The 16,185-nt window shown below is 41.1% G+C and overlaps 1 protein-coding gene across 5 annotated transcripts in view; it reads left to right on the top strand.

Moving 5' to 3' along the window:
- Nucleotides 1-16,185, top strand: part of LOC148105978 (protein NLRC3-like) — a 663,817-nt gene that overhangs the window by 539,102 nt on the left and 108,530 nt on the right. Inside the window, exons 8-11 of one of the 5 annotated variants that reach the window (XM_087837920.1) lie at nt 925-1,098; nt 1,461-1,634; nt 6,485-6,658; nt 11,626-11,672. The exons of 1 other annotated variant lie outside the window; for it this stretch is intronic. In XM_087837920.1, coding sequence (XP_087694046.1) covers nt 925-1,098; nt 1,461-1,634; nt 6,485-6,658; nt 11,626-11,672 — 569 coding nt within the window. Of the gene's footprint in view, nt 1-924; nt 1,099-1,460; nt 1,635-6,484; nt 6,691-11,625; nt 11,777-16,185 lie in introns of those variants that run through there. 3 more of the 5 variants (XM_087837935.1, XM_087837934.1, XM_087837921.1) reach the window with 3 other exon arrangements.

Raw genomic sequence — 16,185 nt, 5'->3', positions numbered from 1 at the left:
TCCAGAATCATCCTGTAAGTAAAATTTATTTATACAGCAGCTTTCACAGATCAAAAACCACAGAGGGCTTTACAATAGAAACAGGCAATAAAAAACACAGAAGATAAAAACATTAAACTGCAAACACTGAACATCATATAGCCTAAAACTAGTTAAAGGCCACTCTGAATACTAGAGTCTGAATAAATGAGTTAGTGGGACCAGTAACAGCCTTTAACTGGAAGATCTCAGATGTGAGAAGAGCTGTAGGATTGTAGAAAGTCAGAAATATAGACTGGGACTTAAAGTAAGGACTAAATCTTTAAATAACGCCTAAAATGAACTGGTTACCAGTGTGAAGAGATTAAAGTGGAACAATGTCCAGTTTGTTTCACGTGCTGGTTAAAGCCTCGCAGCATGATTCTGTACTGACTGAAGACGTTCAAAGACTGTGATGGAGCCATAGGTGATAATCATCAACTCCCTCATTCCTCCTCTGGTCTTATTGCTCTGCATCAGTGCACTGCTCAGCTGAAGATGAGTTCACTTCTATATGTTACAATCAGCATCACCAGTACAGCTCCAAGGATCTGCAGCTGCTGGCAGATTCAATCATGCATGCTTGATTTTTTTTCAGTCTCTCAGGTCAGATGAAGTCATATTCTTTATGAATTAGCATAAGGAGTCAATAAAAATTCTAAGCTAATCAAGATAAGCGTTTATTCTTGTTTTAATAAATATATGAGCGAGAAGGACCTTTTTGGTCTAAAGTTATAATCATCTGCCACATTTCGAATCTCTTTACTACGTGGACTTTTAAAACATTTTCTGTTCCCCCAGAACGAGTCTCTGTAACTTGTCAGAGAGTTCATTTAACTTGTCATTTGATAACAGTTTGTTATTAAATTACAGTTTTTCAAATTGTGCTTTTATTTTGTTTTTTAGGCTGAGTGTCCCTGATCTCTCAGACAGAGACTATGAAGCTCTGTCCTCAGTTCTCAGCTCCCAGTCTTCTACACTGAGAGAGCTGGACTTAAGTAACAACAACCTGCAGGATCCAGCAGTGAAGTTTCTTTCTGCAGGACTGAGAAGTCCACACTGTAAACTGAATACTCTGAGGTGAGATCAAGTTATGTTGTGCTTTTCATTAATTGACAGAATTAACCAATAAGAATCCATTAAATGGGAAAAAAGTCAGTTTAATTGTAATAGTTTTATGATAATTTAATGAGCAGAGAGTTATTGATCAATATGTCAGCTAGTTTGGTGCTAATGCACTGCCCAGCACATGGAGCCCAATTGGCATTCGCAATAGAATACCAGAATTGATTGACCATTGTCAGTTAACAAATGTCAGCGTCATCCATTTGTTGATTCTCAGTAAAAAAACAGGATTAAATGCTAAATCTAAAAACTCTTTAGTGCACCCTCATTGCAACTTAACAAAAGTGTTTGTTTAATGTTTATCTGTCATTTTTCAGACTGAGTCACTGTAAGCTCTCAGAGAGAGGCTATGAAGCGCTGTCCTCAGCTCTCAGCTCCCAGTCCTCTAGTCTGAGACAGCTGGACCTGAGTAACTCTGACCTGCAGGATTCAGGAGTGAAGCTTCTGTCTGAAGGACTGAAGAGTCCACACTGTAAAATGGAAACTCTCAGGTCAGGATTTAAAATTTTTCATTGATGATCACGTTAAACCTGATTTCTATTACTGCATAAACAGTAAATTGATTTTTAAAAAAGTCTTAATGTAGAAATTAGTGTCTGGGGTTTTTAGTGATATTTGTTCACTTTCTGTCTTTCATTTGCAATGAAATGTCCCATCTGCTCCTCTGAGTCCAAAATCTTTATTTTAGCAGTGCTTCATCCACCAAACCTTCTAGTTCGATTCCTGTATTCTGAAGGTTTTTACAGAGCTGTTTGTTCAGATATCAGAATTAGATTTTCAGAAACATTTAATAATAAAAATATGATCAATTGATTATTTCTGACTGAAAAGATGAAATATATATTTGGTCATAGTGATATGACTCATTGCCTCACTTAAACATAACATGTAAACAAAAATTCAAAACAATAGATTAATACAAAACAGAATTTGACTGTTGAGCTCAAAGTGAGCTTGAATGTTATTCACTTCCTGTTTTATTTTGGTAGTTATCGTCTCTGATTTTTACTTTTACTTCCTCCCCCGACATTGTCTACATTAGTTTTAGCTGTAGAAGGTTTTATTAACTGTTTGATTTGTCACTTTTTTAAACTATAATTGTTGACTTATAAACTATTGCTAAAATGTATTTTCATTAAAATACCAAATAATTTATTACTTTATCATCTAAGTAGATTATAATTCTGTAAATAAGAGTGATAGTGTGGCCTGTGTGGGTTGCCTTCAGGTTCTCTGCTTCCTCCCACAGTCCAAAAACATGCATGCAAGGTTAACTGGAGATGTGTGATTGTGAGCATAAATGTTTGTCTGTCTCTGTCTAGCTCTGTTTCTACCCGGCTACATCACCGTGGTTACTGATGCTGAACCAATAACCTGGTCTGGATCAGGTTATTTTCAGAGTTTTTGTTTAAAATCAGCTGAAGTGCCTCATTTTCAATGATTCTTTCATTTACAGAAAGCTTTAAGTGAGATATAGATTCAGTCATATGTTACTAATATTACTTTTAACCTGAGCAGCGAAAGTCCGCGGTGATCTTAAAATGATGTGCCGGGAGTTGTGCCGTTCTCTGCGGCTTCAGTGACCGTCGAGCTCTCGACTAGCTATTGAGTTGGTGGGTAACAGACGTCTCCGAAAACGTCAAAACACTTTTGCAAATATGCGATATCTTGATAAACCGAGCAGATATTTGAAGTTTCCACACCCACATTCTCGCCTGAAAATATGTTAAAAGTTTATTTTGTGACCCAGGAAGATTAATAAGAGTAATTTTAAAACTTAGTAGCGGTCGCCATTACCGGAAACTGGAGTTTGGCTGGGCCGCACTATGAATTCTGGGATATGGTGGGCCACGAAGGACACACCCGACCCATCCTTCAAATTCGGGGAAAAGGAGGACGCATTTGTCGGCTGCATTCGGAGGAATTTGGACAGCCTTCGGTGCGTCGCTGTGACGTTATCGGTCTCCAAATGTGTCCTCAGGAGGATGCAGCCCATGAATTTGGACAGACCGAGCCTGCGTGCTGGTAGCACCTTAGCCACAGCTCGGGTGTGGAGGAGAAGCTGAAAAAGAAGGTTTTCTAGTTTGTAAGGAGGAAAAAACTGAGAGGACTAAGTTAAAGAGAGGCTGGAGAGTAACACAGAGCAGCAATGAATGCTGCTCACACAGTTTAGACAGTTTAGCATCAAATGTTCGAGTGAGTTAGCTCCCAGCTAACTAACAGAGCAGCTAACTAGCAAACCAGCTAACTGCACCCACAAGCTGCGACTGCGTCTTTCTGACAGGGGGGTCAGACACTCAGACTGATTCTCTTTGTGGATGATGATGTATTCTCACACTGATCCTTCATGATGATGCTGCCATTCACCCACTGCTCCTAGTGTTGCCAACTCCTCAGTAAGGAAAATTGCTATTGGCTGTCCTAAAAGTCGCTGGAAGTCGCTAAATGATGTCATCGCCTAATTTGGATAAATGGTCATGCTAATGTAATTGTAAAGTACGTTGTAGGAGAGAAAAATAACATCGTGGAAGCGACATAACGTGAGTAAAAAAATGTCCTTGAATGCATTTAAATAAATAAATCATAGTTCTGTCTGTAACTATTACACCACTCTCACCACATTTGTTAACAATTCTCTCAACAAATGTGTTTTTCCTCGTTCTTTGTTATCCAGCTGAGACTTTGGGTATAAATGTGTCATAAACAGGAGAAAGCAGTGCAGGTTCAATGTAATCAAACCTCAGACTGAGTTCAAAATCATCACCTGTCCCAGATACCACATCAGCACCAGAACCATGATGTGTTTACTCACATTTAAAAAGGTGGAGGTCAGTGTGAATGGACTGTTGTCATTGGTCTGAATGTGCCTCTATAAACATGTGCTCTTCATTATTGATGTTTTCCTAATGAACAGAAAATGAGACTTAATAAAATCCTTCTGACTGTTGTTGGAGCAGGTTGGGTCCTGGGTTTGAGTCCCCCACTGTACCACAGTGGCTTCTAGCTTTGTTTCACAGTGTGTAGAACAACAAATAAAACCAAATCACAAAAAACACATCAAACTTTGAGGGTTTAACCAAGGATGAGGAAGTAGACTCGGCCCCAAGCAGCTGGATATATGGATGGTTACCACAGCAACCACAGCAGTGTGCTCTCAGTATATTTAGTTGTATAAAGGTGTTTGTGGTGTGTTGCAGCTGAAGCAGCCTCATGTATGTTGACACAGGGAGAAAATAGTGTGAGAACACTGTTCACAGCAGTCACAGCTCGCTGCCTTCAACAGTCTCTTCCTTCCTTGTTTGGATGTCACTGATATCATCTTCTGCTCTCACACTGACCACCTGTTGAAGCTAACATGCTAACATGGAAGCAGCAGGTATGCCACCTGTGGCAGTTGAGGTCATGTGATCTGAGTGTTTGACCACACGTTGGAGCAGCGTTTCCAAACATCTGCACTTCAGAAGCTCCAAAGTGTGGAAACGTCACTGTGGAGCGTCTCATCCCTATCTAAGAGATTTTCTTGCCTCTGCAAAGCGAAGCTAGCAAACAGCACCATAGTTTGTCAATCCCAACCAATCAGAGCGCTCCTTATGTCACGTCACATGACTCGTGTGTTTTCCTCTTTGATTAGCACCCAAAGAACTAAAGAAAGGCTAAAAGGACGTTCAGCCAATCAAATCCCTCCTAGGAGCAGGAAGTCTAGAGAGGAAATGGAGCAGAGAAGGAGAATCACCAGTTTAAATGTCTGAGTTTTAAACTGGTGACCCTCTAAAGAGGCTTTTATTGACTCTTTCTGTTTTCTTTACAGCGTTTTTCACCATTTAAACTGTTTAATATCAGATTTAGAAATAACTTTTGGACAGTTTTTCTACATTTGCACTAAAATGTGACATAAATAATGACTTTCTGACTTTACGTTGGACTAATCTAACGACTCAGCCTGGCTATGTTGGACTTGGTGTGGAAGCAGCTCCCAGTTTGAGTTCAGGAGACAGACACCCTCTCTACTTTGAAGATCAGCTTCAAACTTTCCTTTTTGATTAAGCTTATAGTTCGAGCTGGATCAGGTGAACCATCCCTTAGTTATGCTGCTATAGGCTCAGGCTGTTGGTGGACTTCCCATGATGCTCTGCTTTCTTCTCCACTCCTGATGCTTTTATATGTCACTACTGCATGTCTTTTGTCTTCTCTCTCCTTAGTTTGTGTTTTGTTCTTGTCTCTCTGAGCTCATCTCTTCTCTTTCCCCTCACCCTGCAACCAGTCATGGTAGATGCTCCTCCTGGAGCCTGTTTTGACTGGGAGGATCTTTGTGTCAAAGTGAGTTCTTCTTCCCACCATCACCAAGTGCTGCTCACAGTGGATTGTGTCGCGAAATCGATCAATGTAGCGCAGTGAGACAAACCACGGAGGCCCCAGAGAAGTGCAATCAAACGATGAGTTTATTAACACACAGGAGAAAACATCAGCCTATGTCTTCTGACAAAAATACATGTTGTGGACACTTACAAAGCAGTGGGGTATACACCCCCCAATGGTGTCAATAAATATAGTCAGATTAAAATAGGTTCCAGACATTAGTCACAGTTAATGGTACATCTTGTACATCTTTAATGGCTATAAACAGACATAGAACTTCTCTTTTCTATATTATCGTCCATACAAGGTAATAAACTTCAAGCCCTCAGGGTCTCTGGGGCTAATTATTGACTCTGGTCATCTGTTGCCAAGTAGAGTAAAATATAGTGAGACACCAAATGAGTTAAGGCCTCAGGCCTGACACATTCCTAGATTATATGTGTTATATGTATTGTAAGCATGCATGCAATCATCCTGTTCTAGTTTCCCTCAGTATTTATCACCTGGATAGTCACGCCAGTGAAACTTAAGACCCTTAATGAACCGAACATCAACTCGAAATAAGCACAAATATGCAATGTGTATGAAATACTTCTGACCGTACTTGTAATAAAAGTTAACATAATGGAAGGATCCTCAAATGAACATGTTCAATAGACAAATTTAATGCAATATCAATACTGTGAGAAATATTATTAGATGGAATAATGCTGTAAAGAATGTTATTAATGCAGTTATAATGATGCAGATTATATGGCAGCAATAAAAGAATTTCTGTATCTCCACAATTGTCTGATGGTAGGGGCTTTCTCTCTAATATTGGAGGCTGTTACCTTACACTGTTAAACAGCTTCAGATGACTGTTGTTGTCTGTTGGGAATTGTCACTTTTAAATAAAGTTACATTGAATGGATGTAAATGGATAGATGTTATTGTGACAAAGAGAAAACGATTGTTGACAGATTGTTGTTTTGTGTGTCTGCAGTCTGTCAGGCTGTCTGATCACAGAGGAAGGCTGTACTTCACTGGCCTCAGCTCTGACCTCCAACCCCTCCCATCTTAGAGAGCTGGACTTGAGCTACAATCATCCGGGTGACTCAGGAATTAAGCTGCTGTCGTCTGGACTGAAGGATCCAGGCTGGAGACTGGACACTCTCAGGTATGGAGAGAATGTCTGATAGAGGAGGAAGAGCTGGAAACATTTCCTGTGTCCTTCACTCACTTCCTGTTTGTTTCCTGCAGATGACACATGAACAATCACACATGCAGGAATATTTTCAGGGACAGACACACTACTCTAGCTGGATAGTACATGGATATTTATGTAGGGGGTCTCCAAGGAGTCTGTTTGCAGGAACATTAATTATAACTGATAAGTCATGTTGAGAGTTTCATTAAAAGTAGACCTACAGTTAGGTCCATACATATTTGGACAGAGACAACATTTTGCAACTTTAGACTTTATTAGGTCACAGGTGTACCTGAGATAGTGGGCACTGTGTACCTAATAAAGTGTCAGCCATGTGTATGTTTCCCATGCTGTATGTCCACAGTCACAGTGACAGTCAGTGACACTGACAGAAGGATAAAACAAGGCTGTGAATCATTTCAGTCTGTGTGTGTGACAAAGAGCCAGACAGGAGCAGCTAACATTCAGAAATGGAAGCTTAAATAATGTCAAACTCTACATTCACGGCGGAATTCACAATAATTTGTTCTCAAGTGCACATTTAGCAGCTAATCCTAATACTGTTTTCCCTTGCTTTCTACAACTTGAGCAGCTATTGCTAAGTAGGCCACTTTGCTCTGCTAAGGATTTGTGTGACCATGATAGAAACTCTGATAAGCTAATGCTGCTAAGCTAATGCTTTTTATGGGCCCTGTTAGAATCAATATTTCATTCTCATTCTGTTGTTTGAGAACAATATTAACATCTCACATTTTATTACACAAGAGAAAAGGGTATTAGCGTTAGCTACTAATGCTTATTCATCTCAAATTAGCTTTAGCTGCTAATGGGAGCCTATTTAGCATAAACCCTTCACATCATTATAATGCAAGGAAAAAGAGTCACTCATGGCAGCCTATTTAGCATTAACGTCACATCATTATAACACAAGAGAAAAGGGTATTAGCATTAGCTACTAGTGCTTATTCACCTCAAATTACCTTTAGCTGTTAATGGCAGCCATTTAGCATTAACTCCTCACTAGTATAATGCTAATTTACATCAAATTAGCATTAGCTGCTCAAGTTGTTATAAGGAAAGAGAAAAAGGTATTAGCATTAGCTGCTAATAATTATTCAGCCCTAATTAGAGTTAGCCCCTAATGTCAGCCTACTTAGCATTAACTCCTGACGTCGTTGTAATGCAGGGGAAAAGAGTTACCATTACCGGATAATGCTAATTCACATCAAATTAGCATTAGTTAATAAGGGTAGACTTCGTATCATTAGCTGCTGTCATTCTTACAAATCAAACAGTATGAGCAGTACTAGCTGCTCACATTGTTAAAGGGGAAGAGAAAACAATATTAGCATTAGCTGGTAATAATTATTCACCCCTAATTAGAATTAGCCACTAATGGCGTATTGTTAAAAAGTAAGAAAAAACATTGTTAGCATAAGCAGATAATGCTAATTCACCTCAAATTAGTATTAGCTAATAATGGCAACCTACTTAGCATTAGCTGGTCACATTGTTATAAAGCAAGAAAATATGGTATTAGCATTAGCTACCAATTCCTATTCACTTAAAATTAGCATTACCTGCTAATGGCAGTCTACTTAGCATTAACTCCTCACTAATGTAATGCTAATTCACATCAAATTATCTTTAGCTTTAGCATTAGCTTTTAGCATCAGCCTACCTAGCACTAGCCGCTCACATTGTTAAAAGGGAAGAGAAAACGATATTAGCATTAGCTGGTAATAATTATTCACCCCTAATTAGAATTAGCTGCTAATGGCAGCATACTTAGCATTAACTCCTCACATCGTTATAATGCAAATGATGCTAACTTGCATTAAATTAGACTGCTGTTATTAGCTAATGCTATTTAGCAGTAGCTGCTCACATTGCTATAAAGCAAAGGAAAACGATATGAGCATTAGGTTCTAATGCGTATTTGCCTTAAATTAGACGTAGGTGCTAATGGCGGCCTACTTAGCATTAGCAGCTCAGATGTTGTAATGCTAGGAAAAAGAGTGTTAGCATTAGCTGTTCACATTGTTATAAAGTTAAGGGAAATAGTGTTAGCATTAGCTACTCACATTGTTAAAAAGTAAGTGTTAGCATTAGTGCATAATGCTAATTCACATCAAATTAGCATTATTTAATAACAGCAACCTATTTAGCATTAGCAGATAATGTTGACCTTGGACGACTCGAAAAGTTAAGAACTAAAGATTTAGGAGTGTAGCTCGATAGCTCTTTCTCATTTGAGAAACAAATAAATTCTGTTATTAAAACCAGCTGTAAGGTTTATATTGTTGATTGTCATTTATGCTTAGAAATATTTACTCATATATGCTTAGAGTTTTATAATTGATTGCATAATGATAGAGGTTTGATCCTTAGTAGTCTGTTAAGACTTTGTGTGCCTTCCAGAGTGCTCTGGCATGCACACACCACTTGGGGCAGCGTTTCCTCTCGCATAGCCGAGCCAGATTTGGCCTGAGGGAGGAAGCAGTTGCGACCCTCAGTATGTCTTGAAGATGATCATCCGTAAGTCTGGACCTGTACTTGGACTTATTGAAGTTCAAAGTGGAGAAGAGCTTTTCGCATAAGTATGTGCTACCAAAAAGGCACATGGTCCGCTTGAACATTGGGGAAAGCCGAGGGAAACTAGGGCTCAATTCTCTCAAAAATTGTCCAAGCTTGTCTGCTTTTCCACTCACCTCCCTGAACTTTGCTTTGAGTTCAGAATTGCACTGCAGCTCAATGAGCTCCATTTGAAGCACAGAAGGGGCATCTTACACATCAAAGGAGAAGGGGTCCGCAAAAATGTGAAAGGTGGCTCTGTGTGTCTTGAAGTCAGCAAATCTGTGATCAAATTCCTCCTGTAGCCTCAAAATGACATCAACATACTTGTCAGCACTGAATGGTGTGCCTGCATCCACGAGTGCCTTGCATGCTGGGAAATGGCAAAGGTTTGTCTGAGAGAGCTGAGCTTTCCAGAGCGCAAGTTTTGTGGAGAATGCTCTCACGTTGTCATAGGCAGCACTGACAAGTTGCCCCTGGCCTTGTAACGTCTTGTTCAGTACATTAAGCTCATGTGTTATATCAACAAGAAAAGCTAAGTCCATGAGCCATTTGGGATCAGTTAGCACAGGAACACTAACTCCATCCTTCTCCATGAAGGCTTCACTTCTGCTCTCAACTCAAAAAGTCTCTTTAATACATTTCCCCTGCTGAGCCAACGTACCTCAGTGAAGTCGAGCACATCCCCATATTCTGACTCCATTTCCTCTAAAAAAGCACAGAACCTTCGGTGCTTTAAGCCCCTGGATCTGATTTGGTTGATGCATTTCACAACAATAGACATCACATTGTCAAACTTCAGGCATTTGCTGCAAAGGACCTGCTGATGGATAATGCAGTGCAGAGCAATGGCCTCCTCCACGCCTTCCTCTTCCAGTTTTTTTTGAACAAGTGCCACCAGTCCATTTTTCCTCCCTGTCATTGATGGCGCTCCATCTGTTGTTATTCCAACAAACCTCTTCCATGGCAAACCAACATTCTCAATGGCATCACACAGCTTGTAAATATCTGCTGAGCGGTGGTCTGGCCATGCATTGGAATTACTGTGAGCAGCTCCTCCATCACTTCAAAACTGTCATCAACACCACGGACATACATTGGGAGCTGGGCAGTGTCGGTGATGTCTGTGGTCTCATCAAGAGCGACTGAGTATACACTGAAACATTTGGCTTTCTCACACAGTTGGTCATAAATGTCACTTGACAGGTCAGAAATGTGATCTGCTGCGGTGTTGGCAGAAAGGCTGATGTTGCTAAACTGACCTTTCTTTCCCGGACAGACTATATTTGCAGCCTGCAATATGCACTTTTAGACAAATTCACCTTCTGTGAATGGCTTCCCTGCTTTAGCAATCATCTCACTAACCACGTGGCTTCGACTGCTGCATTATTCTCTTTGGTTGCTTTCTTGAAGAAATCTTGCTGCCTCAGTAGATCTCTTTTAAGACTGGCAACCCGGTTCGCTCTCTCATCTCCCTGGTATTTTGCATCCACCTCTGGTTAAGTATAAGAGCCCTTTTTTAGGGGGACCACTGGACTCTTAGCACCACCTTTGGGGTCACAGGGTCACATCTGGAACACACACACACACACACACACACACACACACACACTATGCACAGACTGGTACTCTTTGTTCATACCTGTGTAAGACGTCATATGTTAATGAACTTATGCATATTCATGTAACCTCAATAAAGAGCAGTGTTACGAGGGAGCAGACGAGAGTGACTGAGGTCAAGTGAAGGAACGGCGCTGTCACAGTTCTCTCCCTCATGAATTGTCTGGTTCCAGCGGTGGGTCTGTGCTAGACGACCCATCACCAGCTTTTTCCAGCTTTTTCCACTGGTTACCAGTACGTGGTAGAATCCACTTCCAGATCTGGTTGTTTGTCTTTAAATCTCTGAATGGATTGGCTCCATCTTATCTCTCTTTAACAAAATAATCCAAGTCGAGCCCTCAGGTCTGCAGATAAGTAGCTTCTGACCAGAACTAGACGTAAAAACAGAGGTGAGCTTTATCGATCGCTGCAGCCAAACTTTGGAACAGTCGCCCTTCACATCAGGTCGTCACCAACACTCGACATTTTTAAAACCCGGTTGGAAACACATTTGTACTCTGTAGCTTTCAATTCTGACGAGTCTTTATAGTAATTACTGTGTATGTTTCCTATTTTCTCTCTACTCTGTGCAGCACTTTGGCTCAAGCTGTTTTTAAATGTGCTGATAAATAAATGTAGATTTCTTTGAATAAAACAGTGGAGCCGAGCTTTGAGCTCAGTGTGTAACAGTGTGTGTATGAGAGCCATGTAATGTCCATGTGTGCATGCTGACTGTGCTGCTCTGACCCCCCTCCTCCTTTCAGGGTGGAGCCTGCTGGAGTCCGATGGTTGAGACCAGGTCTGAGGAAGTGTAAGTGTGTTTTTAATGGGATTCATGAAAACAAAGCAGCACACATTCAACCATCTTCATCATGTCAGGAGTCATCATCAAAGTGTCAATCAATGAACAGATGATGGATCAATAACTGCAGCTGGATTGTGTTTGTTCTCTCCATCAGATTCCTGTCAACTCACAATCGACACAAACACAGTGCACACAAACCTCCAACTGTCTGACAACAACAGGAAGGTGACACGTGTGGAGGAGGTTCAGTCATATCCTGATCATCCAGACAGATTTGATGTTTATCCTCAGCTGCTGTGTAGAAATGGTCTGACTGGTCGCTGTTACTGGGAGGTCGAGTGGAGAGGAGACGTTTTTATATCAGTGAGTTACAGAAGCATACGAAGGAAAGGAGACAGAGACTGTGTGTTTGGATGGAATGATCAGTCCTGGAGTCTGAACTGCTATAATGGTGCTCCTTAGTCTGTCTGGCACAATACGAGAAACACATCCATCTCCTCCTCCTCCTCCTCCTCCTCCTCTGTCTCTAACAGAGCAGCAGTGTATGTGGACTGTCCTGCTGGAACTCTGTCCTTCTACAGAGTCTCCTCTGACACTCTGATCCACCTCCACACCTTCAACACCACATTCACTCAAACTCTTTATCCTGGGTTTAAAATCTTGTATCCTGGTTCCTCAGTGTCCCTGTGCTGAGTGGGGTGTAAAGAGTGTCTCCTGTTACAGAAACACTCTGACTGTTGAACAGATAGTTCAGTCTGTACATGTCTGTCTCTTTCACTCACAAACACGTTTTCAGATTCATGGATTCAATTTGTTGATGTTTGAAACTCTTCTAAATGATTCCTTGTAAACTTCTTCCTCTTCAGTCACAAACAAACAGGAAGTGATGTCACATGTGTTCCTGTCCACACAGCAGAATGAGTCTATTGCTGACAGTGATGTACAAACAGAGTGAGCATTTCTGAGGCCCAAAATAAACTGAGTAGTTCACTGAATGAACAATGGACTGTGAGCTCAGTTCCTTCATCATTAGTATGGATTATATATGTATATGTATTATATTAGTATCATATATATCAGGTGCTGCTGCTGCTGGTTTCAGTCATTGTGCAAATGTGCTGTTTGTAAGGTTGTAAAGCTGCAGTCAGCTGAGACTGAAGAAGTCACCTGATCAGTGAGCAAACGTTTGTGAAAACGTCCAGATGAACAGAATCAACCTTTTGGGATCAGCCAGCAATGCAGCATCATTGTTGTTCAGGTTCAGAGGTTTGCAGGAATGAACTGATGACCAGAAACAGCTGCAAAGTCCAATAAAATACCAGCTGGAGTTCAGCTGCATTTGAAGAAGTCAAAGAAAAGTAAGGATGGCAAAGGGCGATGTTTTCTTCCAAAGAACTGAAAACATGGTCGACGCCTCATTAGAAGAATAATCTGGACATTTGTGAGGAACTCTAACCAAGAAAGCAACACAAGAAAGCAACGTCAAACAGATCCAACAGACAGTTTCCATGACTGGAAGTGTTGAGTGTAAAAATGCTACATTGCATTATTGCATCCTCTCACCACAGGAGGTGCTGTTGGCACCACTGATTGCTGATCAGCTGTTCTCTGATGATCTGATTGATACTGTGAATAACGGGACTCACTGAACTCTGTGACACAGTGAAGATTACAGAGTTTAACTTCAACATCTGACTGACGTCACACAGACAGAAGGATGAACCAGTGAGGCACAGAACACAGTTACTGGAGATACTGGATCAGCTCCATGTGAACCTCTGATGGAGAAGCTGCTGAGCCAGAGAAACATCAGGACATGACAGGCAGCTGCACTTATCTAACAACATGTAGCAGAGCTGATCTATGTTAGAGGATCTATCACAGCAGCTGAAGCCAAAGTCCAACACTGGATAGCAGCTGAGCCTGTGCTGAGTGTAGTGTTACAGGAAAAGGGCAGAAACACTGACACTGGTAGCTCACAGTGATGCTGACTGGGGCACAGAGCTGAATGATGCAGCATCAGGACACTGTTTCAGTCTGACTGACAGAGAAACCTGTAGCTGTATCTACATGTGAGGCAGAGGCTACACAAGCAGCTTTCTATGTTTCACAGTGACTGAGATCTTCAGTGGGGGTGGACATGCTCCTGTACAGACCTCTGAGGAGAACCAAGGTGCAGTCAAAGAGTCCAGTCTGTCCTCACAGATGTGAACATGTGGTTTCATCAGGTCTGCTGTCAGCTAGCAGGCTCACATCAGAATCACTGTTCCTGAAAAACACAGTCTGTGTGACATCATCAGTCAGCTGATCGTCCCAGATCTGAATGGTTTCTGTCTCTACTGAGGAAGTCAGAGAATATCACTGAGGTGTGGATCAGGTCTGAGTGAGCTGTGGAGGGACAGCTTTAAACAGTCCACAGGTCTCACGTCCTGCTCAGTCTGGTAGCAGATACCTCGTATTGTTCCAGATGTGCTGACATCACCAGCAGCAGCAGCACAGCTGTGTGATACGATGAATCTCAGTTATTGATCCAACACACAGTAAATACAAAGATCAGGATTTCTGAGAGTAATCATTATGAGTCTGAACACATGATCACTGAATGTTAGTCTCCACAATAATAAGCTAACACAAGCAAACACAGCTTTCAGCTCTTATTTTGAAACTGGCTTATTTAGAGAGCTGTGATGTGAGCGTGCCTGGCTCTGAGGCACTTGGGTCAGCCTCTGTTTAGAAGTGTTACAGACTGTGAATGACACAGACCTGTCAGTTTTCATGTTTGTCTGTAACACAGCTCAGGGGCTCCATGCTGAACGCATCCATCCAGTGTTATTGATCCAGTACTAATACCAGCATTGGGATCAATACTACAATACACAATCACATGTGTCCACGTGATGCAGTTTGAAGAGCAATAAGATGTCTCTGTATGAGGAGGCGGGGTCACAGGAGGTTCACAGAAACTCTGCAGCAGCATCATCAGCTCACATGGAAACTTTGATGATTCACTTCTGTGGTGTTTTTACAGAAACACGTCACAAAATTAGCTCCACCTGTTTTGTGTGTGAGCTTTGAGTTTCTTGTCTTCATTCTGGATTCTTGTGTTGCTGTTTTTACACACAGCAGATATTTCCTGGTTGCTTCCTTGATGATGTGGGGATTAGGGAAACTATTTTACTGCTATTGTTAATAATCATCATCATTACCATTGCAGTACTAACATTAATAACATAATCTACAGCATTGATATTGCATTCAGATGTTTAAACATATTGGTGCCCAATTAGCCTTTATTACAGGTGCAGTTATAACCACGTTAAACTGTTGAGTTAAATCAATGATCTTAAATGCTTTTGAATGCTTGTTATAATCTTAAATGTGTATGTGCTGATTCTGAAAGGCCTAACTCTGAGTACACTCTGTGCCAAAGTAGACAGGAAGTGCAGGCTTTTGCAGAGCGTGCTTGTGAAAGGTACTTTGAGGAGCTGTTGGGAGGATGCTATTTGAATAACCAGGTTATTCATTGTTATCTTTTAGTCATTTATATCTTTTTATTAAGCTTTGAAGTAGGGGCACTCATTTGATTAAAACATTTATTCAACATATTACAGATATAGTTTCAGTTAGGTTATTATGCACATGAGAATTGGCCTCTCTTCTCATAAGACAAAGTTCGTGTGAGGTCGAGCCACACACACACACACACACACACACACACACACACACACACACACACACACACACACACACACACACACAGTAGATAGACTCATTTATAGGTGAGAGGTTAGTCATGTTTGCTTGCAACTGCAAACTTGTCTCTGCAAAAAGAGGAACAGTTTCTTGCAGGGTGTGGGTCTGGTGTTCCAGACGAGAAGTGAAAGTCAGAAGGCTGACAGGAAGCATCTGCTGTGGAGACGGAGACAATGTTATTTTAAACTGTGTTAAAAGTCTTTGTGGTTTTGAAACCTATGTATGACCTGTATCTGATTGATGTTGAAGGGGCGTATTAAATTTAAGCCCTGATGGTATATAAAGCATCTGCTTATGCTCTGTAAGTCGGGGATCGGCGCTGTCTGCGTACGGCGGTGGTCCCCCCACGCGTGCATTAAATCATCGTTTGACTCCACCTGGCCGGATCAGTGTTGTTATTTTGAAAGTTGATTACCTCCTCTAACCCTCCTCAATATTGAACCCAACAATGACCACATGAAGTTTTCTGAAGCTTGGATTGAAAACGCTTCATTACTCAAAGCTTTCCAACACAGGCCTCTGTGCTGCCATCTGGTGGACAAACATATGAAGTGCAGCGTGAAGCTACAAATTAAACTGCTTCAGCTACGTTTATATATAACATACTATAACCTATATAACTATATGTATAGTGTATTATGTAGGTTTTAGAGCTGGGGGTAGAATTGCTGATGGCCTGGTTGTTATTTATGTTCCCCATGGTTCACCAGCTCTCACACAACATCAGCACCAATGATCCACGTCCTTATAAACCTCTGAATCAGGT

This window comes from Neolamprologus brichardi, chromosome 3 (assembly GCF_056152115.1).
Source record: "Neolamprologus brichardi isolate AB-2024 chromosome 3, ASM5615211v1, whole genome shotgun sequence".
Lineage (NCBI taxonomy): Eukaryota > Metazoa > Chordata > Actinopteri > Cichliformes > Cichlidae > Neolamprologus > Neolamprologus brichardi.
The sequence above is the reverse complement of the archived record's forward strand: the minus strand, read 5'-3'. Positions and strand labels throughout refer to the sequence as shown.